The sequence below is a fragment of the Pseudophryne corroboree genome, chromosome 2 (assembly GCF_028390025.1).
Source record: "Pseudophryne corroboree isolate aPseCor3 chromosome 2, aPseCor3.hap2, whole genome shotgun sequence".
Taxonomy (NCBI): Eukaryota; Metazoa; Chordata; class Amphibia; order Anura; family Myobatrachidae; genus Pseudophryne; species Pseudophryne corroboree.
The window spans coordinates 865,007,988-865,034,163 of record NC_086445.1 but is presented as its reverse complement, the minus strand read 5'-3'; the positions used below and the strand labels follow the sequence as shown (position 1 = coordinate 865,034,163).

General features: G+C 47.3%; 1 protein-coding gene and 4 non-coding genes across 5 annotated transcripts; all 5 read right to left on the bottom strand.

Annotated features, from left to right (window-relative positions):
• Positions 1-11,621: 11,621 nt before the first annotated feature.
• On the bottom strand, positions 11,622-22,656 carry RPL23A (ribosomal protein L23a). The gene is made up of 5 exons (XM_063955889.1): positions 22,549-22,656; positions 21,317-21,497; positions 18,758-18,934; positions 18,507-18,576; positions 11,622-11,681 (listed from the first exon to the last, which is right to left on the bottom strand). Exons 1-5 carry the CDS (start codon positions 22,571-22,573, stop codon positions 11,667-11,669), a joined length of 468 nt encoding a protein of 155 aa, XP_063811959.1. The 5' UTR covers positions 22,574-22,656; the 3' UTR covers positions 11,622-11,666.
• LOC135054251 (small nucleolar RNA SNORD42) lies at positions 11,978-12,042 on the bottom strand. Its single transcript, XR_010243452.1, has one exon. It is a non-coding gene; the product is annotated as a small nucleolar RNA SNORD42 (small nucleolar RNA).
• Positions 18,646-18,711, bottom strand: LOC135054250 (small nucleolar RNA SNORD42). Its single transcript, XR_010243451.1, has one exon. It is a non-coding gene; the product is annotated as a small nucleolar RNA SNORD42 (small nucleolar RNA).
• Positions 20,715-20,788, bottom strand: LOC135054264 (small nucleolar RNA Z17). Its single transcript, XR_010243463.1, has one exon. It is a non-coding gene; the product is annotated as a small nucleolar RNA Z17 (small nucleolar RNA).
• On the bottom strand, positions 22,268-22,333 carry LOC135054262 (small nucleolar RNA Z17). The gene has a single exon (XR_010243462.1). It is a non-coding gene; the product is annotated as a small nucleolar RNA Z17 (small nucleolar RNA).
• Positions 22,657-26,176: the final 3,520 nt, after the last annotated feature.

The window sequence follows — 26,176 nt, the reverse complement described above, 5'->3', positions numbered from 1 at the left end:
TATGGCTAGTATAGTGTTAGGGCTCAACATCCCCATGGACCCAGCTCTAGCGCTATTCCATTTATGCGTTGATCGCCTCTCCGTAGGTGATCGCTACGTCTTGGGACATATCTTGATAGCCACTAAAGCTGCTATAGCACAATTGTGGAAGTCTGAGAATATTCCTACCTTAGAGTTTATTCAAAATAAAATTCATAAACATTTCATTTTCGAAACAGCAGAGGCTAAATACTCTTCCTCGGCTAACTCTATCCACCTGAAATGGTTAGGATGGTCCGACTATAGGAGTAGAGAGGGTAGGCTAACTGTTTATAGCTCTCCAATCGATGTGTCTGTGCTTTACCCATCCTAGATTGACCTCTACAAGAATGTTGTGCTATCAGGTATTCTCTATGTGTAATGCACTTTAATCCTTATTGTTCTTTTTTTTTTCTCTCTTCTTTCATCTCTTTTCTCAATGCTTTCTCCTTCTCACGTATTTGAAAGCTTAATGTAGCCAAACGTATATTCATCCAACTGTGCACTGTTTATATTCTGTATATGGTAACCATTCTGGACTTCCCCTGTGTTTCCCTTACCCCTTCTTTTTTCTGTTCCCCATTTCTGTGTGTAAACCCTTCAATAAAAATGTAATGTTTAAAAAAAAAAGTATACTATCCATCCATACCTGTGGTGCATTTAAGTTTTTGTGCGCAGTATATATATAGTAGTAGGACAGTGCATAATTTTGCTGACCACCAGTATATAATATATAGCAGTACGGTACAGTAGGCCACTGCTCTACCTACCTCTGTGTCGTCAAGTATACTATCCATCCATACCTGTGGTGCATTTAAGTTTTTGTGCGCAGTATATATAGTAGTAGGCCATTGCTATTGATATATTACTGGCATATAATTCCACACATTAAAAAATGGAGAGCAAAAATGTGGAGGGTAAAATAGGGAAAGATCAAGATCCACTTCCACCTCGTGCTGAAGCTGCTGCCACTAGTCATGGCCGAGACGATGAAATGCCATCAACGTCGTCTGCCAAGGCCGATGCCCAATGTCATAGTAGAGAGCATGTAAAATCCAAAAAACAAAAGTTCAGTAAAATGACCCAAAAATCTAAATTAAAAGCATCTGATGAGAAGCGTAAACTTGCCAATATGCCATTTACGACACGGAGTGACAAGGAACGGCTGAGGCCCTGGCCTATGTTCATGGCTAGTGGTTCAGATTCACATGAGAATGGAAGCACTCATCCTCTCGCTAGAAAACTGCAGTGCCACTCCTAGATGGGCCTGGTGTTTGTGTCGGCCACTTGTGTCGCTTAGCTTAGTCATCCAGCGACCTCAGTGCAAATTTTAGGACTAAAAATAATATTGTGAGGTGTTCAGAATAGACTGGAAATGAGTGGAAATTATGGTTATTGAGGTTAATAATACTATGGAATCAAAATGACCCCCAAATTCTATGATTTAAGCTGTTTTTGTAAAAAAACACCCGAATCCAAAACACACCCGAATCCGACAAAAAATTTTCAGGGAGGTTTTGCCAAAACGCGTCCGAATCCAAAACACGGCCGCGGAACCGAATCCAAAACCGAAACAAAACCCGAAAAATGTCCGGTGCACATCACTAGTTCAAACCTTTAACATTATGTGAATAGATTTTAAGAGCCATGACCAGCGAGTTTTCGGAACGCCTCATCACCTCCCTCCGGACACCGCAGTCCTGTAGCAGACCAGAGCAAAAACATTGTGAATATACATGGCAATCGGCGGACATCATTACACATCTGAACAAGAAAAGGAAAAGAACACAGAAACAGGGGAAGCAAAACATGTGAAAAGTAGGGAAGAGGGGAAGATTGGAGACCAGGAGAAACTACATCTGGTCTAGCATGCCGGTCAAGTGGCAACAAAAAGTGGTCACTAGTTGACAACAACCGGACTCGGGTATAAGACCCAAGCAGCGGACACTTATCATCGTGTGTCCTGGGTCTAGGGACCAGTGTTAAGGGGATAAAGGATTAAACAGTTCCTAATTCCTACTACCATAAAGGGTAGCTAGTAATGTGATAGTGGCTATCCACGGCTGAAACAAACATTACCATAAGCGGAGGATAGCACTAACAAACAATAAAACAAAAGGTGTCAGTTCCAGCACAGAGGGATACATTTCCCATAAGGGGAGCCTCAGCCCTATACCCTCCCTGCATACACAGCTACGGTAATAAAAGCTAAGCAGCTAGATGTATATGCCAGGTATAAGGGAAGTCGGGCCAGTAGTGGAACGGAAACAGAGAGAAATTACATCTCCACCATATAAGCATACGTCGAAGTAACAAAATACAGAAATGAAACAGTGTTTAAACATGTAAGGCATCAAGTGGTAGGACCAGCAGAGGCAGATTTCCGTGCCGAGGGCACTCGCGCCCAGTCTTGGTTCAGGGAGCGTCTCGGAGTGGCAGTCGACTCTATGGAAGAAGCCTCGCACGTCCGCTGTGGAGACTCAGACAGGACCGGAGGCGGGGAAAGACCCAGGTTACGTAAGAGTCCTTTAGCTTCGGCTAGATCCCTAGCCGAGTGGAGGCGGTTATGATGCCACACAAGAATGCAAAAGGGGAAACCCCATCTATAGCGAATGCCACTGTCCCGAAGAGCCGAGGTAATTGGTCAGAATTCTTTCCTTTTAAGCAGGGTGCTAGGTGCAATATCTTGGAATATTTGAAGAGTGTCCCAGGAAATCCAGCTTGGAAAGCTTTCTAGCCTCACTAAGCAAGTCCTCCTTAGCCGAATAATAATGGCATCGCAGAATAACATCTCTGGGTTGAGCCAAATCTTGAGAGCGAGGGCAGAGAGCCCTATGGGCCCTATCCAACAAGAGTTGGTCTTCCGGAGTTGAAGGCAACAGGTGCACAAACAGTTTCTTAAGGTAATCATGTAGGGACGTCTTCAGGGATAACTCGGATGCGGAGATTATTCCGGCGCGCCCTATTTTATTGGTCTTCTTACCGTTCTAGGAGTAATTGCATTTCCTGCTTTAGGCCTTGAATTTCATCCCCTACTCCCTGTTGGAAAGCGACCACTTCATCCAGTTTAGACTCTAAGTGGTCCGTTCTGTCTCCAAGGTCGGTAACGTCAGCTTTAAGAGAGGCAATGCCGTATGTACGTCCGCCTGCACAGATTTCCTCGTCTCCTGAATTTCACGGAAAAGCAGTTGGAGATCCTTCCGGGTCAATGGAGAATGATCTGAGTCCTCCGAATCCAAAATGTCAGGTAGCTGTCACAACTGAGGGTTTTGGCTGACAGGAGGAAGCCTCAGTTGTAGGGGCTGGAATGAAATTAAACCTGGAGGGTTTAATCAGACCCCTGGACATGTAAGTGCAAAAGATTACCCGAAGGTGTGACCATGACAACCAGGTTAAAAGTCAATAAAAGATTTTATTAAGACTCCGTGTATAACAACAGTATTCACAGTTGATAAAAGCAAGTGGCATATAATACAGTTCCTGGATCACTTGTAACCGTAGAAGGTATCACAAAGCACTGGTAGGTTAAGGAATAGATGTTAATGTCCCTTGATGGATTAACCTTACCAGGCCTGGCTGTAGTAGTGAAGATAGCCGAGGAACACGCCAGTAGATGTATTTGGTAACTTGAACAGACTGTTGTAGATACTGGATGGAACCAGCCAGATGGTAGAGACACGGAGTGGATGCTGAGTGGAATCAGCCAGGTGATGAAGACACGGAGTGGAGGCTGGATGGAACCAGACAGGTAGTGAAGACACGGAGTGGATGCTGGATGGAACCAGACAGGTGGTGAAGACACGAAGTGGATACTGTAAGATGCTAGGGAGCGTGGAAACAGGAGAGTAGTGTAGAGGTTACCGGTGGTAGTGGATACTGCTGGTAAGTAGGGATCCGCTGGAATAACACCGGTACTTTGAAGAAAGTAGTACTGCTGAAAGCTGACCGCTGGAAGCAGATGATAGTAGCTGGAAGCTGGAATAGCCACGGAGGGCTGCAGAGTCAGGCTGCACCGCAAGATGGAAGGCAGGTGCGGGTCTCGTAGTAGCTGCTGGAGACAGGAGCTGGAACCTGGAAAAACAACCACAGGGAAGAGACACTGGAACAAGGTTTGACATTCAAAGCACTGACCATTTCCTGGTTCAGGCACGGGATACTTATACCTGCTGCAGGGCAGGTATTGGCTGGCCAATCATGCAGGTTACTGTGTAGCAGATTGGTGGAGAATGGACATGTGACTAAGGGAAACATGGCTGCGCCCATGTTAGTACTTGGAGGGGAAGCTGGCTTGGAAAACCATGTGGAATCATAACAGTAATGGCGGCGCCGGCCGCGGAGGACAGGAGACGCCAAACTGACAACTGCAACCTGAGACACTTGGATGACATCGGAGGCCGCGGCAGGCATGGGGCACCACTCTGACAACCTGCATACTGTAACACAGGAGCGGCGGCAGAGGCCGCGGAGGACGGGAGACGCCATGCTAGATTCAAACATAGCGCCGCTGTGACAGCAGGGATATGCATAGTGTGGACATCAGGAACACAGATGAGATCCGGCCCTGGAACGCTGAGCCAGCCTCAGAAGGCATCTGAAAGGCAAGTAATGGCGTCCAGATACCCGGATCGTGACAGTAGCGAGGGAGCCCCCTGTCCTGGAGATTGTGTTTAAGTAGGCAAATTTTTTCAGGCTCTGGCTCAGGTCCGCACCGTGTTGCTTTCTGTTACTGCTAGGCACGGTGGATCATACGGGTAGAACAGCTAGAGAGAATCACTGCATTACAGTGCTAGAAAAGTCCCGGTAGCAGGATTAGAACATTGCAATTATTATGATATAGGCGGTCCCAAGACCCAGGGCAGGTTCCAATGAATCACATTATAAAGGAAGTAGGTTCTCTCAAGCAGCCGAAATTAAACAATAAAGCCACCAGCAGATGGAGCTCCAGCATCAAATATCATAGGTGAAGCAATGTAGCCGAGGCGAAGAACAGATACAGCAGAGGCACTCCCAGTATTTAAAGAACGACCTCAGGGGGTCCCCCCTGATCCCAATTGCTGCAGCCCAGCGTGATCTGGTCCCCCCCTTTGATAGAATGATGTGGTACAGACAGGCAGTGTCAGGGCAGAGTGTCCAGCCTGTAGCCAGGGCACCCCACCCCTACCTCTAACTGCTGGGAGTGACAGTAGTATCCCGGGCTCCAGGTCCAATATGGCCACCGGCACCCAAAGAAGCTGAGGCGATCCGAGCTCACCTCTACAGGCTCCGAGTGCAGGGCTCCCCGGGCATCAGAGGCCAGGAGGCAGGCGGCGTCAGCGAGGCAGAGAAGAGCCGCATCCAGTGCAGCCGTCGCGGTGGAAGAAGCGGCCGCTGGCTTCCGGGGACCCGCGGCGGCTGCTCTAGCAACCACAAGTCCCGTCTCACCAGGCAGAAGCAAGCGGCCATGCGCACCAGGTCCCCTCTCCCGCCGGGCAGGCAGAGAGCACTTCACGGCGCACACGGAGGCCGCAGGCGGGACTTCGAGGAGAACGGAGCCGTGCAAGGTGAGGGTCACTCCGCTGGGCCAGTCGGCTCACGTCGCCACACGGGGTCCACCACATCCGGGACCCAGTATAAATCCAGCCCCCGGCTTCTGCTAGGCGCGCAGGCCCCAACCCGCAAGGAGGCAGGAGGCCTCCCCCGGCTTCAGGACCCGACACACCGAGTGCAGGGGGCACTAGGGCAATATTCAGAGGACAGTGAGAAGGGCTGGAATGAGGGTCAGAAAATGCACTTTACACGCTGGCAGCTGGAGCTACACAGGCACGTCCGTCCAGCTTGCCTGCCAGGCCACGCCCCCCTGTCCCCCCGTTTTTGATGAGATCCATTCTGCAGATGTGCATAATATAATGTTTAAATATTTAGAAAAATACTTTTTAAACTTTATTAAATAAAATAAATTTTAAAAAACAATGTTATTAACAGTTTTGAAGGGACAAATCATCAGTTACGATTTTTTGGGCTGGAGGGGTAAATATATATATAAAAAAAAAGAAAAAAAAAAAAGATTTCGGTAAATCTTTTTCTCCTAGTCCGTAGAGGATGCTGGGGACTCCGTAAGGACCATGGGGTATAGACGGGCTCCGCAGGAGATATGGGCACTATAAAGAACTTAAGAATGGGTGTGCACTGGCTCCTCCCTCTATGCCCCTCCTCCAGACCTCAATTAGAGAAACTGTGCCCAGAGGAGATGGACAATATGAGGAAAGGATTTTGTTAATCTAAGGGCAAAATTCATACCAGCCCACACCGTATAACCTGGAATATACGCAACCAGTTAACAGTATGAACAAAACCAGTTTCAGCTAAAGACTGATCTCAACTGTAACATAACCCTTATGTAAGCAACAACTATATACAAGCCTTGCAGATTTCGTCCGCACTGGGACGGGCGCCCAGCATCCTCTACGGACTAGGAGAAAAAGATTTACCGGTAGGTTTAAAATCTTATTTTCTCTTACGTCCTAGAGGATGCTGGGGACTCCGTAAGGACCATGGGGTTTATACCAAAGCTCCCAAACGGGCGGGAGAGTGCAAATTACTCTGCAGCACCGATTGAGCAACCAGGAGGTCCTCATCAGCCAGGGTATCAAACTTATAGAACTTTGCAAAGATGTTGACTCCGACCATGTAGCAGCTCGGCACAGCTGTAGTGCCGAGACCCCTCGGGCAGCCGCCCAAAACGAGCCCACCTTCCTAGTGGAATGGGCCTTAACCGATTTTGGTAACGGCAATCCTGCCGTAGAATGCGCCTGCTGAATCGTGTTACAGATCCAGCAAGCAATAGTCTGCTTTGAAGCAGGGCCGCCAACCTTGTTGGCTGCATACAGGACAAACAGTGCTTCTGTTTTTCTGATCCTAGCCGTTCTGGCCACGTAAATCTTCAAAGCCCTGACCACATCAAGGGACTCGGAATCCTCCAAGTCACGTGTAGCCACAGGCACGACAATAGGTTGGTTCATATGAAAGGATGAGACCACCTTAGGTAGGAATTGAGGACGGGTCCGCAATTCCGCTCTATCCATATGGAAAACCAGATAGCGGCTTTATCACATAAAAGCCCCTAATTCCGAAACTCGCCTAGCCGAAGCCAAGGCTAACAACATGACCACCTTCCAAGTGAGATATTTCAACTCCACTGTTTTAAGTGGTTCAAACCAATGTGACTTGAGAAAACTTAACACCACGCTAAGGTCCCAAGGCGCCACCGGAGGTACAAAAGGAGGCTGAATATGCAGTACTCCCTTTACAAAAGTCTGTACTTCAGGCAGAGAGGCCAATTCCTTTTGAAAGAAAATGGATAAGGCCGAAATCTGAACTTTAATGGAGCCTAATTTTAGGCCCAAATTCACTCCAGTTTGTAGGAAGTGAAGAAAACGGCCTAGATGGAATTCTTCCGTAGGAGCATTCCTGGCCTCACACCAAGAAACATATTTTCTCCATATTCGGTGACAATGTTTAGATGTCACGTCCTTCCTAGCCTTTATTAGTGTAGGAATGACCTCATCAGGAATACCTTTTTCCGCTAGGATCCGGCGTTCAACCGCCATGCCGTCAAACGCAGCCGCGGTAAGTCTTGGAACAGACAGGGACCCTGTTGCAACAGGTCCTGTCTTAGAGGAAGAGGCCACGGATCTTCTGTGAGCATTTCCTGCAGATCCGGATACCAGGTCCTTCGTGGCCAATCTGGAACAATGAGTATAGTTCTCACTCCTCTTTTTCTTATTATCCTCAACACCTTGGGTATGAGAGGAAGAGGAGGAAATACATAGACCGACTGGAACACCCACGGTGTCACTAGGGCGTCCACAGCTACCGCCTGAGGGTCTCTTGACCTGGCGCAATACCTTTGTAGCTCTTTGTTGAGACGGGACGCCATCATGTCTATTTGGGGCAGTCCCCACCGACTTGCAATCTGTGCGAAGACTTCCTGATGAAGTCTCCACTCTCCTGGATGCAGGTCGTGTCTTCTGAGGAAGTCTGCTTTCCAGTTGTCCACTCCCGGAATAAACACTGCTGACAGTGCGCTTACATGATTCTCCGCCCAGCAAAGAATTCTGGTGGCTTCCGCCATCGCCACTCTGCTCCTTGTGCCGCCTTGGCAGTTTATATGAGCTACTGCGGTGACATTGTCTGACTGGATCAGAACTGGACGGTCGCGAAGTAAGGTCTCCGCTTGACGTAGGGCGTTGTATATGGCCCTTAGTTCCAGGATGGTGATGTGAAGACAAGCCTCTTGACTTGACCAAAGGCCTTGGAAATTTCTTCCCTGTGTGACTGCTCCCCAACCTCGGAGGCTCGCGTCCGTGGTCACCAGGATCCAATCCTGAATGCCGAACCTGCGGCCCTCTAGGTGAGCACTCTGCAGCCACCACAGGAGATACTCTGGCCCTGGGGGACAGGGTGATCCGCTGATGCATGTGCAGATGTGAACCGGACCATTTGTCCAATAGGTCCCATTGGAAAGTCCTTGCATGGAACCTGCCGAAGGGAATGGCTTCGTATGTCGCCACCATTTTACCCAGGACTTGAGTGCAATGATGTACTGACACTTGTTTCGGCTTCAACGGGAAAAACCTTTTCTGGTCTGTCCCCAGAATCATGCCCAAGAAGGGCAGGCGAGTCGTAGGATTCAGCTGCGACTTTGGAATATTGAGAATCCAGCCGTGTAGCTGTAACACCTTCAGTGAAAGGGATACGCTGTTCTGCAACTTCTCCCGTGATCTCGCTTTTATGAGATCGTCCAAGTATGGGATAATTGTGACACCCTGCATGCGCAGGAGCACCATCATTTCCACCATTACCTTGGTGAAAATTCTTGGGGCCGTGGATAGCCCAAACGGCGTCTGAAATTGGTAATGACAATCCTGTACCGCAAATCTCAGGTACGCCTAATGAGGAGGATATATGGGAACATGCAGGTATGCATCCTTTATGTCCAGATATACCATAAAATCCCCCCCTTCCAGGCTGGCGATGACCGCTCTGAGCGATTCCATCTTGAACTTGAACCGTTTTAAGTAAAGATTCAGGGATTTTAAATTCAAAATGGGTCTGACCGAACCGTCCGGTTTCGGGACCACAAACAGAGTTGAGTAGTACCCCTTCCCTCTCTGAAGCAGGGGAACCTCGGCCACCACTTGTTGAAGACACAATTTGTGAATCGCATGCAACACTATCTCCCTTTCCAGGGGAGAAGTTGGTAGCGCCGATTTAAAAAACCGGCGAGGAGGCACCTCTTCGAATTCCAGCTTGTATCCCTGGGAAACAATTTCTATTGCCCAGGGATCCACCTGTGAGTGAACCCAGATGTGGCTGAAAAGTCGAAGACGTGCCCCCACTGGAGCGGACTCCCTCAGGGGAGCTCCAGCGTCATGCGGTGGATTTTGCAGAGGCCGGGGAGGACTTCTGTTCCTGGGAACTAGCTGTGTTGTGCAGCTTTTTTCCTCTGCCCTTACCCCTGGCAAGAAAGGACGATCCACGTACTCTTTTGCTTTTATTTGAACGAAAGGACTGCATTCGATAATGAGGCGCTTTCTTAGATTGTGAGGGAATATAAGGCAAAAAATTTGATTTACCTGCCGTAGTTGTGGAGACGAGGTCCGAGAGGCCCTCTCCAAACAATTCCTCACCCTTGTAAGGCAAAAACTCCATATGCCTCTTTCAGTTGGCATCACCCGTCCACTGTCGGGTCCATAAGACTCACCTAGCAGAAATAGACATAGCGTTTATTCTGGAACCCAGTAAACTAATGTCTCTTTGAGCATCCCTCATATATAAGACAGCATCTTTTATATACCCTAGGGTCATTAAAATTGTATCCTTATCAAGGGTCTCAATATCCGCTGATAAGGAATCTGCCCATGCTGCTACAGCACTACAAACCCAGGCCGACGCAATTGCCGGTCTGAGTAACGTACCAGAATGTGTGTAAATGGACTTCAAGGTAACCTCCTGCTTGCGGTCAGCAGGATCCTTGAGGGTAGCCGTATCTTGGGATGGGAGCGCTATCTTTTTTGATAAGCGTGTCAAAGCATTGTCTACCCTAGGGGAGGATTCCCACCGTATTCTGTCCTGTGACGGGAAAGGATACGCTATTAGAATCCTTTTGGGAATCTGCAGTTTTTTGTCTGGAGTTTCCCACGCTTTTTCGCATAATTCGTTCAGCTCATGTGAAGAGGGAAAGGTTACCTCAGGTTTCTTTCCCTTATACATGTGTACCCTCGTGTCAGGGACAGGGGGTTCCTCAGTGATATGCAAAACATCTTTAATTGCGATAATCATATATCGAATACATTTAGCCACCCTTGGCTGCAATTTTGCATCATCGTAGTCGACACTGGAGTCTGAATCCGTGTCGGTATCTGTCAACTATTTGGGATAGTGGGCACTTCTGAGACCCCGAAGGTCCCGGCGACATTGGGACAGACATGGGTTGACTCCCTGACTGTACCCTAGCTTCAGCTTTGTCTTATCTTGTGCAATAAATTAACATTAGCACTTAAAACATTCCACATATCCATCCAGTCAGGTGTCGGCGCTGCCGACGGAGACCCAACATTCATACACTCCCCCTCCTCCTTAGGTGAGCCTTCAACCTCAGACATGTCGACACACGCGTACCGACACCACACACACAGGGAAGCTCTTTTCTGAAGACAGGTTCCCCCCCAGGCCCTTTGGAGAGACAGAGAGAGAGTATGCCAGCACACACCCCAGCGCTATATGACCCAGGAAAAAACACGTTTACCCAGTAGCGCTTTTGTAGCATGTATATGCGCCAATTTTGTGTGCCCCCCCCCCCTCTACTTTAAAACCCTTCTTTCACCGTGTGTTAAGCAGGGGAGAGTCCGGGGAGCTTCCTCTTAGCGGTGCCGTGGAGAAAAATGGCGCTGGTGAGTGCTGAGGGAGAAGCCCCACCCCTTCGGCAGCGGGCTTCTGTCCCGCTCAAATTTCTTAACATGGCGGGGGCTCTTTTTATACATGTACATTGCCCAGCTGTACATGTATATATGTGTATTTACCACAGGAGGTTTTTATTGCTGCCCAGGGCCACCGCCAGATATCAGAATGGTTGGTGGTTGCTCATCACACCATTGCCTTTAGAAGAGTATTTATACCGGTACTCATTACTTCATAGTAGCTTTGACCTTTTACATTTCTCCGTCACACAATTGCTTTCAATGCAGAGACCACAAGTCGTGTTATATAATAAACTGCCTGTTAAACATACAAAGCAATTCAGCACCACACTGAGTTTTTCCATCTGTATATTTAGCAAATGTTGCCGTATGACATGAAGAATAGACATCAAATGATAAAAACCCCAATACAGTCATATTGCTTTGAGGTGGAGAAAGTAATGGCTGCCACAGTGGTAGAAACCTGCAGAAAAGTGATGCTTCATTTCCCTGAAGTAGCAGTAACATACTGCAAGTCAGCGACTAGAGACTGTATTATGAACATTAGATGCCCTGGATATTTTCAGTTCCGTGCAGCAGTGGGGAAACTACTTTTAACCATCATAAGTATACACAAGTAACAATTCACAGAAGACAAAATAAAAGTTGGTTTATTTGATTTATTTCTGTATGGAACATGTGGCTGCAGGTTTAGATGATGCCAATCTGTAAGAGAAAAAAAAGTTAGGGGAAAGGTTTATTAAACAGAACGCTGGAAGAAATCTCATCATAAAATACAAGGATCATAAGCAGTCTTCTATAACTCCTGTTCATAACTCAGCTAGAACTTGTACATTTCTACGTTTGCAGAAGTCCCACCTTGTGAACAAGTTACTAGTCACAATTAGGTGTGCGAGTCCAACTATAAACCAAGCATATCAATGCAGACATGTGTACCACAGAGTTGAGTCATAGGACATGCTGGCAAAAGTAGAAATACAGTACTAACTTGTAGCACTACTGTGCATCAGTGGTTCCTTTGAACACATCATTGTATTCAGACAGAATAAGCTTTCATCATATGCACATACTCATTACTGAAACCATCAGCATATGAAGAGACAAATCCACAGGTTTTACACATACAGTTAGGTACAGTCTTTCCTATGACCATATGGAATTGTCCACTCCTGTCACATGTACCCAGTATTTTTAAGTTATTGAACTTTCAAGAATTAGTCGGCTGTAATTTGAGAAATCATACAAAAGCCAGTTCATATTCTGACCAGGCTGCCGACAGCTGGCCTGCAAGGGATACTTGTGTATAGTGCAGGGCGGTAACTAAATGTGTGCTCCGCAAATAGCACTGCAGGGTAGGTGGCGCTGTTGGCAGCATGTGTCAATTATCCAATTACTTTCATTTCACAATTTTTAGAAGCCCAGAATCTCCTACCCCCACCTCATTTATTGTAATACATATACAGCATTCATGAACTTGACTTGATAGCTCTTTGCTGTTCAGTCATACTGTCCTTTATTACATTTCAGGGCGCTGATGTGCCCAGAATTCGTACCCATTGCCTATGATATTGCAGTCAAGACACTATTCATTGAGCTATCTGCCCCTGCATAGAAAGCGAAAATTCCAAGCTGGAGAGTTTTAAATATTTGAGGCTTACCTCGTACTTAGAAAAGGGGTGAACCACGTTATGGCTGGGCAGATCTATGTAGTGTGTGGCTGCAAGGAATTGGATGTGTGGCTGTACAGTGCATGGATCTGCTTAATTACAGTGCTGGTTAGGTGGTGTTTTTTTTTTTGTTTTTTTTTTTTACAGAGTACAGGTAGTTTCATATATTTAGAAATCTCAGTTTTATTCGGGATGAAATGGTTCGGTGGGAGGGGTGTTTGGCTGGGATGCACTTCAAGAGTTAAAAATAAGAATTTACTTACCGATAATTCTATTTCTCGGAGTCCGTAGTGGATGCTGGGGTTCCTGAAAGGACCATGGGGAATAGCGGCTCCGCAGGAGACAGGGCACAAAAAGTAAAGCTTTAGGATCAGGTGGTGTGAACTGGCTCCTCCCCCTATGACCCTCCTCCAAGCCTCAGTTAGGTACTGTGCCCGGACGAGCGTACACAATAAGGAAGGATTTATGAATCCCGGGTAAGACTCATACCAGCCACACCAATCACACTGTACAACCTGTGATCTGAACCCAGTTAACAGTATGATAACAGCGGAGCCTCTGAAAAGATGGCTCACAACAATAATAACCCGATTTTTGTAACTATGTACAAGTAATGCAGATAATCCGCACTTGGGATGGGCGCCCAGCATCCACTACGGACTCCGAGAAATAGAATTATCGGTAAGTAAATTCTTATTTTCTCTATCGTCCTAGTGGATGCTGGGGTTCCTGAAAGGACCATGGGGATTATACCAAAGCTCCCAAACGGGCGGGAGAGTGCGGATGACTCTGCAGCACCGAATGAGAGAACTCCAGGTCCTCCTTAGCCAGGGTATCAAATTTGTAGGATTTTACAAACGTGTTTGCCCCTGACTAAATAGCCGCTCGGCAAAGTTGTAAAGCCGAGACCCCTCGGGCAGCCGCCCAAGATGAGCCCACCTTCCTTGTGGAATGGGCATTTACATATTTTGGCTGTGGCAGGCCTGCCACAGAATGTGCAAGCTGAATTGTATTACACATCCAACTAGTAAAAGTCTGCTTAAAAGCAAGAGCACCCAGTTTGTTGGGTGCATACAGGATAACAGCAAGTCAGTTTTCCCGACTCCAGCCGTCCTGGAACCTATATTTTCAGGGCCCTGACCACATCTAGCAACTTGGAGTCCTCCAAGTCCCTAGTAGGCGCAAGACACCACAATAAGCTGGTTCAGGTGAAACACTGACACCACCTTAGGGAGAGAACTGGGGACGAGTCCGCAGCTCTGCCCTGTCCGAATGGACAAACAGATATGGGCTTTTTTGAGAAAAAAACCACCAATTTGACACTCGCCTGGTCCAGGCCAGGTCCAAGAGCATGTTCACTTTTCATGTGAGATGCTTCAAATCCACAGATTTGACTGGTTTTAAACCAATGTGTTTTGAGGAATCCCAGAACTACGTTGAGATCCCACAGTGCCACTGGAGGCACAAAAGGGGGTTGTATATGCAATACTCCCTTGACAAACTTCTGGACTTCAGGAACTGAAGCCAATTCTTTCTGGAAGAAAAATCGACAGGGCCGAAATTTGAACCTTAATGGACCCCAATTTGAGGCCCATAGACACTCCTGTTTGCAAGAAATGCAGGAATCGACCGAGTTGAAATTTCTTCGTGGGGCCTTCCTGGCCTCACACCACGCAACATATTTTCGCCACATGTGGTGATAATGTTGTGCGGTCACCTCCTTTCTGGCTTTGACCAGGGTAGGAATGACCTCTTCCTGAATGCCTTTTCCCTTAGGATCCGGCGTTCCACCGCCATGCCGTCAAACGCAGCTGCGGTAAGTCTTGGAACAGACATGGTACTTGCTGAAACAAGTCCCTTCTTAGCGGCAGAGGCCATAAGTCCTCTGTGAGCATCTCTTGAAGTTCCGGGTACCAAGTCCTTCTTGGCCAATCCGGAGCCATGAGTATAGTTCTTACTCCTCTACGTCTTATAATTCTCAGTACCTTAGGTATGAAAAGCAGAGGATGGAACACATACACCGACTGGTACACCCACGGTGTTACCAGAACGTCACCAGCTATTGCCTGAGGGTCTCTTAACCTGGCGCAATACCTGTCCCGTTTTTTGTTCAGACGGGACGCCATCATGTCCACCTTTGGTAATTCCCAACGGTTTACAATTATGTGGAAAACTTCCCCATGAAGTTCCCACTCTGCCGGGTGGAGGTCGTGCCTACTGAGGAAGTCTGCTTCCCAGTTTCCATTCCCGGAATGAAACACTGCTGACAGTGCTATCACATGATTTTCCGCCCAGCGAAAAGTCCTTGCAGTTTTTGCCACTGCCCTCCTGCTTCTTGTGCCGCCCTGTCTATTTACGTGGGCGACTGCCGTGATGTTTTATCCCACTGGATCAATACCGGCTGACCTTGAAGCAGAGGTCTTGCTAAGCTTAGAGCATTATAAATTTACCCTTAGCTATATTTATGTGGAAAAAAATCTCCAGACTTGATCACACTCCCTGGAAATTTTTTCCTTGTGTGACTGCTCCCCAGCCTCTCGGGCTGGCCTCCGTGGTCACCAACATCCAAAACTGAATGCCGAATCTGCGGCCCTCTAGAAGATGAGCACTCTGTAACCACCACAGGAGAGACACCCTTGTCCTTGGATATAGGGTTATCCGCTGATGCATCTGAAGATGCGATCCGGACCATTTGTCCAGCAGATCCCACTGAAAAGTTCTTGCATGAAATCTGCCGACTGGAATTGCTTCGAAGGAAGTCACCATTTTTTTTACCATGGCCCTTGTGCAATGATGCACTGATTTTAGGAGGTTCCTGACTAGCTCGGATAACTCCCTGGCTTTCTCTTCCGGGAGAAACACCTTTTTCTGGACTGTGTCCAGAATCATCCCTAAGCACAGGAGACTTGTTGTCGGGATCAGCTGCGATTTTGGAATATTTAGAATCCACCCCTGCTGTTGTAACAGTATCCGAGATAGTGCTACTCCGACCTCCAACTGTTCCCTGGACTTTGCCCTTATCAGGAGATCGTCCAAGTAAGGGATAATTAAGACGCCTTTTTTTCGAAGAAGAACCATCATTTCGGCCATTACCTTGGTAAAGACCCGGGGTGCCGTAGACAATCCAAACGGCAGCGTCTGAAACTGATAGTGACAGTTCTGTACCACGAACCTGAGGTACCCTTAGTGATAAGGGCAAATTTGGGACATGGAGGTAAGCATCCCTGATGTCTCGGGACACCAGATAGTCCCCTTCTTCCCGGTTCGTTATCACTGCTCTGAGTGACTCCATCTTGATTTGAACCTTTGTAAGTGTTCAAATTTTTTTAGATTTAGAATAGGTCTCACCTAGCCTTCTGGCTTCAGTACCACAATATAGTGTGGAATAATACCCCCTTTTCTTGTTGTAGGAGGGGTAATTTAATTATCACCTGCTGGGAATACAGCTCGTGAATTTTTTCCCATACTGCCTCCTTGTCGGAGGGAGACCTTGGTAAAGCAGACTTCAGGAGCCTGCGCAGGGGAAACGTCTCGGCATTCCAAACTGTACCCCTGGGATACTACTTGTAGGATCCAGGGGTCCTGTACGGTCTCAGCGTCATGCTGAGAGCTTGTCAGAAGCGGTGGAACGCTTCTGTTCCTGGGAATGGGCTGCCTGCTGCAGTCTTCTTCCCTTTCCTCTATCCCTGGGCAGATATGACTCTTATAGGGACGAAAGGACTGAAGCTGAAAAGACGGTGTCTTTTTCTGCAGAGATGTGACTTAGGGTAAAAACGGTGGATTTTCCAGCAGTTGCCGTGGCCACCAGGTCCGATGGACCGACCCCAAATAACTCCTCTTCCTTTATACGGCAATACACCTTTGTGCCGTTTGGAATCTGCATCACCTGACCACTGTCGTGTCCATAAACATCTTCTGGCAGATATGGACATCGCACTTACTCTTGATGCCAGAGTGCAAATATCCCTCTGTGCATCTCGCATATATAGAAATACATCCTTTAAATGCTCTATAGTCAATAAAATACTGTCCCTGTCAAGGGTATCAATATTTTTAGTCAGGGAATCCGACCAAGCCACCCCAGCTCTGCACATCCAGGCTGAGGCGATCGCTGGTCGCAGTATAACACCAGTATGTGTGTATATACTTTTTATGATATTTTTCCAGCCTCCTGTCAGCTGGCTCCTTGAGGACGGCCCTATCTATAGACGGTACCGCCACTTGTTCAGATAAGCGTGTGAGCGCCTTATCCACCCTAAGGGGTGTTTCCCAACGCGCCCTAACTTCTGGCGGGAAAGGGTATACCGCCCATATTTTCTATCGGGGGGAACCCACGCATCATCACACACTTCATTTAATTTATCTGATTCAGGAAAAACTACGGTAGTTTTTTCACATCCCACATAATACCCTCTTTTGTGGTACTTGTAGTATCAGAAATATGTAACACCTCCTTCATTGCCCTTAACGTGTGGCCCTAATAAGGAATACGTTTATTCACCGTCGACACTGGATTCAGTGTCCCTGTCTGTGTCTGTGTCGACCGACTAAAGTAAACGGGCGTTTTAAAACCCCTGACGGTGTTTTTGAGACGTCTGGACCGGTACTAATTGTTTGTCGGCCGTCTCATGTCGTCAACCGACCTTGGCGCGTGTTGACATTATCACGTAATTCCCTAAATAAGCCATCCATTCCGGTGTCTACTCCCTAGAGAGTGACATCACCATTACAGGCAATTGCTCCGCCTCCTCACCAACATCGTCCTCATACATGTCGACACACACGTACCGACACACAGCACACACACAGGGAATGCTCTGATAGAGGACAGGACCTACTAGCCCTTTGGGGAGACAGAGGGAGAGTTTGCCAGCACACACCAAAAACGCTATAATTATATAGGGACAACCTTATATAAGTGTTTTCCCTTATAGCATCTTTTTTATATATTTCTAACGCCAAATTAGTGCCCCCCCTCTCTGTTTTAACCCTGTTTCTGTAGTGCAGTGCAGGGGAGAGCCTGGGAGCCTTCCCTCCAGCCTTTCTGTGAGGGAAAATGGCGCTGTGTGCTGAGGAGATAGGCCCCGCCCCTTTTTCGGCGGCCTCGTCTCCCGCTCTTAACGGATTCTGGCAGGGGTTAAATATCTCCATATAGCCCCCGGAGGCTATATGTGAGGTATTTTTAGCCAAAAAAAGGTTTTCATTTGCCTCCCAGGGCGCCCCCCTCCCAGCGCCCTGCACCCTCAGTGACTGCCGTGTGAAGTGTGCCGAGAGGAAAATGGCGCACAGCTGCAGTGCTGTGCGCTACCTTAAGAAGACTGAGGAGTCTTCTGCCGCCGATTCTGGACCTCTTCTCAGCATCTGCAAGGGGGCCGGCGGCGAGGCTCCGGTGACCATCCAGGCTGTACCTGTGATCGTCCCTCTGGAGCTAATGTCCAGTAGCCAAGAAGCCAATCCATCCTGCACGCAGGTGAGTTCACTTCTTCTCCCCTAAGTCCCTCGTTGCAGTGATCCTGTTGCCAGCAGGACTCACTGTAAAATAAAAAACCTAAGCTAAACTTTTCTAAGCAGCTCTTTAGGAGAGCCACCTAGATTGCACCCTTCTCGGCCGGGCACAAAAATCTAACTGAGGCTTGGAGGAGGGTCATAGGGGGAGGAGCCAGTGCACACCACCTGATCCTAAAGCTTTACTTTTTGTGCCCTGTCTCCTGCGGAGCCGCTATTCCCCATGGTCCTTTCAGGAACCCCAGCATCCACTAGGACGATAGAGCATACCTCAGTGGGCATTACAATCAGCTGCCTCAATCAAGTACTTGTGCTTTCAAACAACTAATTAACAGAAATACTCTGAAACAAACTTTACCTTGTTAGCAACATCAAGCGCATCATAGTCAGGAGCTAGACGGACATATGCCTTCTTCTCACCGTCTGGCCTGCAATGTATAAAGATCCCACATTACTTGTCATGCAGTCATTATATACATATATTTAGCCCTCCTCTAATGCATCAGTGGTTCCTTTGAAAACATCAGAGATGTCAGACAGAATATGATTTCCATCATGTGCATAAGCAGGTCAGGCCTTGGAATATCACTGAACACAAAGGTTGCTCACCTGATGAGGGTGTTTACTTTGGCCACATCTATGTCATACAGCTTTTTCACTGCCTGTTTTATCTGATGCTTGTTTGCTTTCACATCAACAATGAAAACCAGAGTGTTATTGTCCTCGATCTTCTTCATGGCAGACTCTGTGGTCAGAGGGAACTTGATGATGGCATAATGATCAAGCCTGAAACCAAGAGTAAAATGCTGAATAACATTCTCTTCTACCACTACCAACTTTAACATTATTTTATCACTGGAGATTTAAGGTCATTCAGAAGAGATATGGGCATGGCGTCACTGTGCACAACCGAAAAGGGGCATGGCCCAGTCAGCGTCACTCTTGGGAGTGCTGGACTTACACCCAAAGCTGCTCACTGTAAATAGATGCTGTGCAAATTCGCATGGCATCTATTCACCCACCAGTGATCACTACACCCCCTCTTTTCCCACATGCGGGACACTGCAGCCCACGGGTGGCTAGGCACAGGGCAGACTGATTAGTAGGGCGCCACTAAAATGGCAAGGTGCCTTTTGCCATTAAAAGGTGGCCAGGGTGTGGTGCCCTGGTAAACAGCCTAGTGTGAAGACTACATTTTTTTTGTCTCAGTAATGGTGGGGTCGGAGTCAGGTTAAATGAGCAGCACCAGAATCTTCATTGTACATATAACGTATATACCACACTGCAGCTGCCCAGCAGGTTGAGTCTATTATTTGAGACCGCAGCAAGGATAGGAAGAATTTACACATTAACATTATAGCTGAAACAACTATAAGTGCAGGTTGCAAGGCAGCTTACCGCTTTTCATAACTCATTAAGATATGTATAAGTAAGGATGCATATGAATGGAAAACAAACAAAATGCTTCTAACATTAAACTGGAACCACACTAACTAAAACAGTATTGTAATTCTATGTAATGACAAAAGTGTGAGAAACAGAATTTGAGGGGCCCATCCAGTCTGCCCCTTTTTCTTTTATACTTTTGGCAACTTCAACCCTATTTGTTCCTTAGGTCTCTGTAAGGATATTCTTATGCCTATCCCAATCGTGTTTAAATTGCTCTACTGTATTAGCCTCTAACCTCTGATGGGAGACTATGGGGTATATTCAATTGAAGTCAGATCCATTCCAACATTCGTCGGAATGGATCAGACTTTAAAAAAGTCAATTTGAGATGCGGGAGGGGAGACGCTGTGACATCCTCCGGCTACGCTGCTGAAGCGCTGCTCTCCCCCGTCTGCTCCCGCATCTCAATTCGACTTTTTTTAAAGTCAAATTGAGATGGACAGGTTTTGGCCCAGTTTTCAACACCAGCACGCGGATCGGCAGCTATTCCGCCGATCCACGTGCTTTTTGACAAGTCGAATTCCTCGATTTGTCGAATAGTTTGGGGCTATATTGAATAGGTCGGAACCCCTTCCAATTTAAGAGTCGAAAACTGCCGTCTTTTCGACATGCGGCAGCTTTCGACTTCAATTGAATATACCCCTTATCAACTACCCATGTTTTCATGTTCTAATACATCTCTATCTTTGAAGAATGTCCTCCTCCAGTACCTTGTTAAGACCCTTAATATATTTTTATTAAGAACCCCCCTGGACCTTCTCCACTCTAAACTATACATATTAATATCTTTAAGTCATTCCAGGTAAGTTTTGTAAAGTGAACAATTCTGACTGGATTGCTTAGAAATTAAACACAGATCTCTCCGTATGTATGCCCATAGCTCTATTGCCAACTCTAGATTGCATGCATGCCAAATCTAGTAGATCGCTCACTTTGCTGCTGTGTGTAGTGAGCACCCCCCTTGTGCTCAGCACACACTGCGTAGGGGGAGAGTTGTGTGCTGAGCGTGTGTACAGTGCTTTAGACAGTAACTTATGATATCCACAGTGCTGAAAGGCAACATATGCTACTATTGTATGTACAGATTAACTTTAAATGAAATGGTAATGTGAGGTCAGGTATACATCAGTAAAAATAAGTGCAATCATAGACATTCAGGCTTTGATCGCTTTAGAACACATCATTTGTACCCAGAAGTCTCACACAGAATGCAAAGTCATGTCATTTATTACAATATGGCTAGTATTCATAGGGGTCAATTCAATTCTTCGACAGTTGAATAGCATCGGGAATTAGCTCCTGTCGCTATTCAATTCAGATCATGTTAAGTTGGTGAATGCCCGTTCTCCCGGATTTAACAGGTTGATTTGTCGGGAGAACGGGCATTCTCCGACTTAACTCCCCGGCGCGATGCCGATTCCCGACAGAATCAGCCTCGCGCCGGCTGCACTTTTGTCAGATTTCCTCTCGCCTCGCGCCCCCCCCCCCCCCCCGGGCTGAGAGAATAATTCTTGACAATTGTCACTTGGCGCTGTATTGAATGGCACCAGGAGCTAATTCCCAGCGCTATTCAACTGTCTGAGAATTGAATCGACCCCATAATGTTTTAACAAAAACTATCATATTTTTAGAGGAAAAGTTGAGTGATCAGCTAGTTGTAAGGTGCCTAATAAAAACAGAATTTGTCCCATTCTAAATATAGGCTGTTTGCAAACATACTTGTTCCTTGTGGGGGCACTTTTCCTGGGGTACTTGGGTTGCCTCCTAAGTCTCAAGGTTTTAGGCCTCCGGAATGTAGGAGAAGTCCGGATCTTCTTCTTCTTGTGACTGTGCACACCTTTTAAAACAGCCTTTTTGGCCTTGAGAGCCTTAGACTTCGCTTCAGTCTTGGCAGGGACAGCTAGCAAATAAAGTAGAAATGTTTTAGCCAACAAACTCATAACTAAAATGTGTAAGTAGTAACAACTCAACATATACAAATACAATGAAGATAAATAAGAATTAAAAAAAATAAACTAAAAGGGGTCAAATCAATTGTCCCACTGCAACAGCACACTTCACCACTAATCCATACATTTTAACATGTAGCCCCATAGTGGTGCATATAAAAACACAGTCTAGGCACATGGGTCTTCAACCTGCGGTGCAACTACACATCCTGGCATGCCCTTCCGCAGTTTTACTATTAAGGTATGCTAAAACCGAGGCACAGCATGCTGGGATGTGTAGTTCCACAGCATCTGGAGGGCCACAGGTTGAAGGCCCATGATCTAAGGGCTACTGGATGGATACAATGCATTGCACGAAGTTGGGTCAACCCTAAAAAAAAAAAAAAAAAAAGTTATAAAGCTGAAACTAGGTGAAAAATACAACATACTTTTTTTTCTTCCCAGAACACACCGCAGGAATTGTACTAAAAGCTAATAGCTAACAAATAAATTATGATCGATCCTTTTGCCTGTGTAATATCTGGTCGCAGCACTGCACCGGTGTTAAGAGAAGCGTGATGGGGAGGGAATTTAGAGTGTAAGCTCTGGTGGGGAAGGGGCAAAATGGACAGGCAGTAATGCGATATTTACTGCCAGCTCCACACTACAACCCAGCAGCCCCGCTGTACAGAGATGAAGCCCACAGGGATGACCTGGCTCCCTCCCCGCCACATGTGGGCCCGGTACATCAGTACATAGGTGGAATCACGGAGATCATACTTTGATCGCATAAAACATCATGTGTACCGGGCCCTGCCCGCCGTGTGGTTCCCCGGCCCTCTGCTCCCCCGGCGGCACATGCTGTGACGGCTACCAGGCCTCGCACGATTCCACACGTGTCTGAGCCCTGCAACATGCGCACACCCCGGCCCGGCCGCACTGCTGTATTCCCAGCTCCCCTCTGCCTGGCAAGGAAGACCCATACCATCGGCTGAAGCCCCAGCACATCCCCGCAGCTCTCACCTTCCTTCTTTGCTTTCGGAGCCATCTCGGGGAAAAGGAAGAACGAGGGGTTTCCCGACCAATATCAGCAAGGGCTTGCAGGCTAAATCTCGCGAGAACCCCTGCTCGGCCGCATAGCATTATGGGACGTGTAGTGTCCGCCTGAGTTGTACTTCGCATGCGCATTCTGTCCCGGGCTGCCCGTGTTTAATATCAAGTGTTGTAATTCATATTGTAATAATTACTCAAAATAAATGAAACAATATATCTGGTAAAGCAAAGTAGCCAGCTTCTCCTAAACTCGTAAAGTCTCTACGGGGGTATTCAATTGCTTGAAATATCAGTCGGGTGTCTGCTTTTTTTCTTATCTAATAGGGAAAAAAAGACACCCAACCGACTTTTCAAACAATTAATTTCCCCCAATATATGTGTTCGTTGTCTCTCACCAGTATGTATTTTCCTCCCTCCTCTTGTTCTAGCACTATATTTTACCATAATTATGACAGTATACATGTGCATGCAATATGTTTGCACTTATATTTCTGTTACTATACACTGGTTACCCCATTATGTTACAATGGCTTGGGTACACAATCCCGGCAGTCGGGATCCCAACAGAATGCAGACAGTGGCATATCAGGGGCAAACGCAGGATTTGCAAGGGGGGGTTTCCGGATATGTAAAAAAAAAAAAAAAAAAACATTTTATATATATATATATATATATACAGGTTGAGTATCCCATATCCAAATATTCCGAAATACGGAATATTCCGAAATACGGACTTTTTTGAGTGAGACTGAGATATTGAAACCTTTGTTTTTTGATGACTCGGTGTACACAAACTTTGTTTAATACACAAAGTTATTAAAAATATTGTATTAAATGACCTTCAGGCTGTGTGTATCAGGTGTATATGAAACATAAATGAATTGTGTGACTGTACACACACTTTGTTTAATGTACAAAGTTATAAAAAATATTGGCTAAAATGACCTTCAGGCTGTGTGTATAAGGTGTATATGTCACATAAATGCATTCTGTGCTTAGATTTAGGTCCCATCACCATGATATCTCATTATGGTATCTAATTATTCCAAAATACGGAAAAATCCCATATCCAAAATACCTCTGGTCCCAAGCGTTTTGGATAAGGGATACTCAACCTGTATATATATATATATATATATATATATATATATATATATATATAAATATATATATATAGCGTGATGGCAGCAGTCTGGGACTGTGGTAACTTGAAAATGTATTTGTTCTATTAATGTTTCGGGAGTGCAGTCCTAAAAGTTGAAAGTATGAAGCACTTAAGCTTTACTTTTACACATCTGGAAAGCCCTAACACCCTGCAAATAGACTGTGTACATACATACATACATACATACATACATACATACATACATACATGCACGCACACACACAAAAATATACATACAGTACATGCACAAGATCTTCTGCACATGAATCTGCTGGACGCACTCCTGTTACTGATACACAGTACAGCTGCACAGTTTAGTGCAGCTGAGTGCCCGCCGATACGGAGTTCAGTTCAGCCAACTGGCCGTTGCACCCCGCAAGCCTGTCTGCATCTACAGGCGGCCATATCAGTTACAGCCGCAGCAGGGGCGGATTGGGATGGAAAACCAGCCCAGGAAACCTCTGCAAGCAGCCCTAATGGGAGTGGGGTCTGTTGAGGGGTGGAGCCTAAGGGGGTGGACTAAATTACTGATTTCTAGTGTAAATAATAGTTGTCCCAGATTCAAGGGATTTTATGGCAAGCCGAAGCTATAGAGAGAGAGAGGAGTCTGTGTTTACAGGAGGATGCAGAGAGGCACTGGAACCAATGTCTGTGGACCAATCACTCTGCCCCATACCTTACACTATGTGTCATAGGTGACAGTGGGACACATGTACACGGGGAGACAGTGGGACACACGTAGGTGGGGAGACAGTGGGACTCATGTATGCGGGGAGACAGTGGGACACACGTACGCGGGGAGAGAGAGAGAGAGGGGCACCGTACGTGGGGAGTCAATGGGGCACACACGCGGGGAGACAGTGGGACACACATACATGAGGAGACAGTGGGGCACACGTACGCGGGGAGACAGTGGGACATTTGTATGTGGGGAGAAAGTGGTACATATGTACGCAGGTTGGCAGTGGGTCATGCACAGAGTGGGACAAATGTACGTGGGGTGGCAGTGGGTCATCTATGTGGGGCGGCAGTGGGTCATGTACGCAGTGGGACATATGTATGCGTGGTGGCAGTGGGTCATGTACATGGAGTGGCAGTGGGTCATCTATGTGGGGCGGCAGTGGGTCATACACACAGAGGGACATATGTACGCGGGGTGGCAGTGGATCATGTATGCAGGGTGGCAGTGGGTCATGCACTGAGTGGGACGAATGTACGTGAGGTGGCAGTGGGTCATACACACAGTAGAACATATGTACGCGGGGTGGCAGTGGGTCATGCACAGGGTCTGCCAGTTCTGCCAGTCACCATAGTACTGTGCCCCAACCCATGCTTAGGCACTAACCTGAAAGTCCTTTTGAAAGTGGAAGCGGCTGTCTCCCCACAGCATCCAGTCCTGCGGCTCACAAGGCTATAGAGCAAGAAAAGTGGCTGCGCTGTGTGTCAGCAGCTATATAAAATAGAGAGCACAACGTATAAAATGTAAAGAATTTATTCTCTTAATCAATATAGTTATAAAACATGTAGGTTAATAATACACCTATATCTGTCTGCGGCTCACAAGGCTATGTGTAGGAGTGAGTCGGCTCTCTAGGAGGCTGCCAGTGACTGCTGGTTTGCTATTCAGAGTCAGGCACACCGCTAGCTTATCCTGTACAGCAGCGGGTGTCCAGCACAACTTGCGGTAACCGGCGGCATCTGCAGTGCTCACAGTGGGTGCTGGGGAACCAGCCATACTGCTCTGAACTCCGGATGGCTCCACCCCCATTTTTACTACTGCCGGAGCGGCCAGTGTGATACACTGAGCCAGCGCTGGCTTTCATGCAGCCCGGCGGCCAGCCCAGGACACCGAGAGGGGAGGGAAGGTTGGCACATCAGAGCCGGCCAAGGGGGAAGTGATCCGGTGTACTAAGCCGCCCATGCCTGAGCCGCTTGCCGCCGCTGCGCAGTCTCTGCATCCAGCTCCCCTCACCCATCTCACTCATGCCGCTGTCAACCCCTGCCTGCAGCTCTACCGCGGAGAGCTGTCATCCGTCTCAAAGGGAAAAAAAAGACGTGGCACCTCAAGAGGGGTTTCCAGGTACTCGGAAACCCCCCTGCGTGCACTAGGGAGGCTGTTTCCGCAGCCAAAATTATATGAGGGCACCCTGCGCGATGCTGTCACACGCATTGAGGGAGGAGAGGGAGAGATGACGGAAACAAGAGTCTGGCGGTGGCTGGCGGGATTGAACCCTTGCGCGCGGGACTGATGAGGGCACGCTGGCTGCAGTCAGTGACAGTGAATGAGTCACTGTCACTCGCGCTGCAACACTGCAGGCTCCTCTGACAGGGGAACTTTCTCAGCAGTCTCCGGCAGCCCTGAGCAGTGCACACAGCCCTCTCCCATGCCTGGGAACAGGGGGAAGGGACACAGTGCAGCAGCGTGGACTCTGA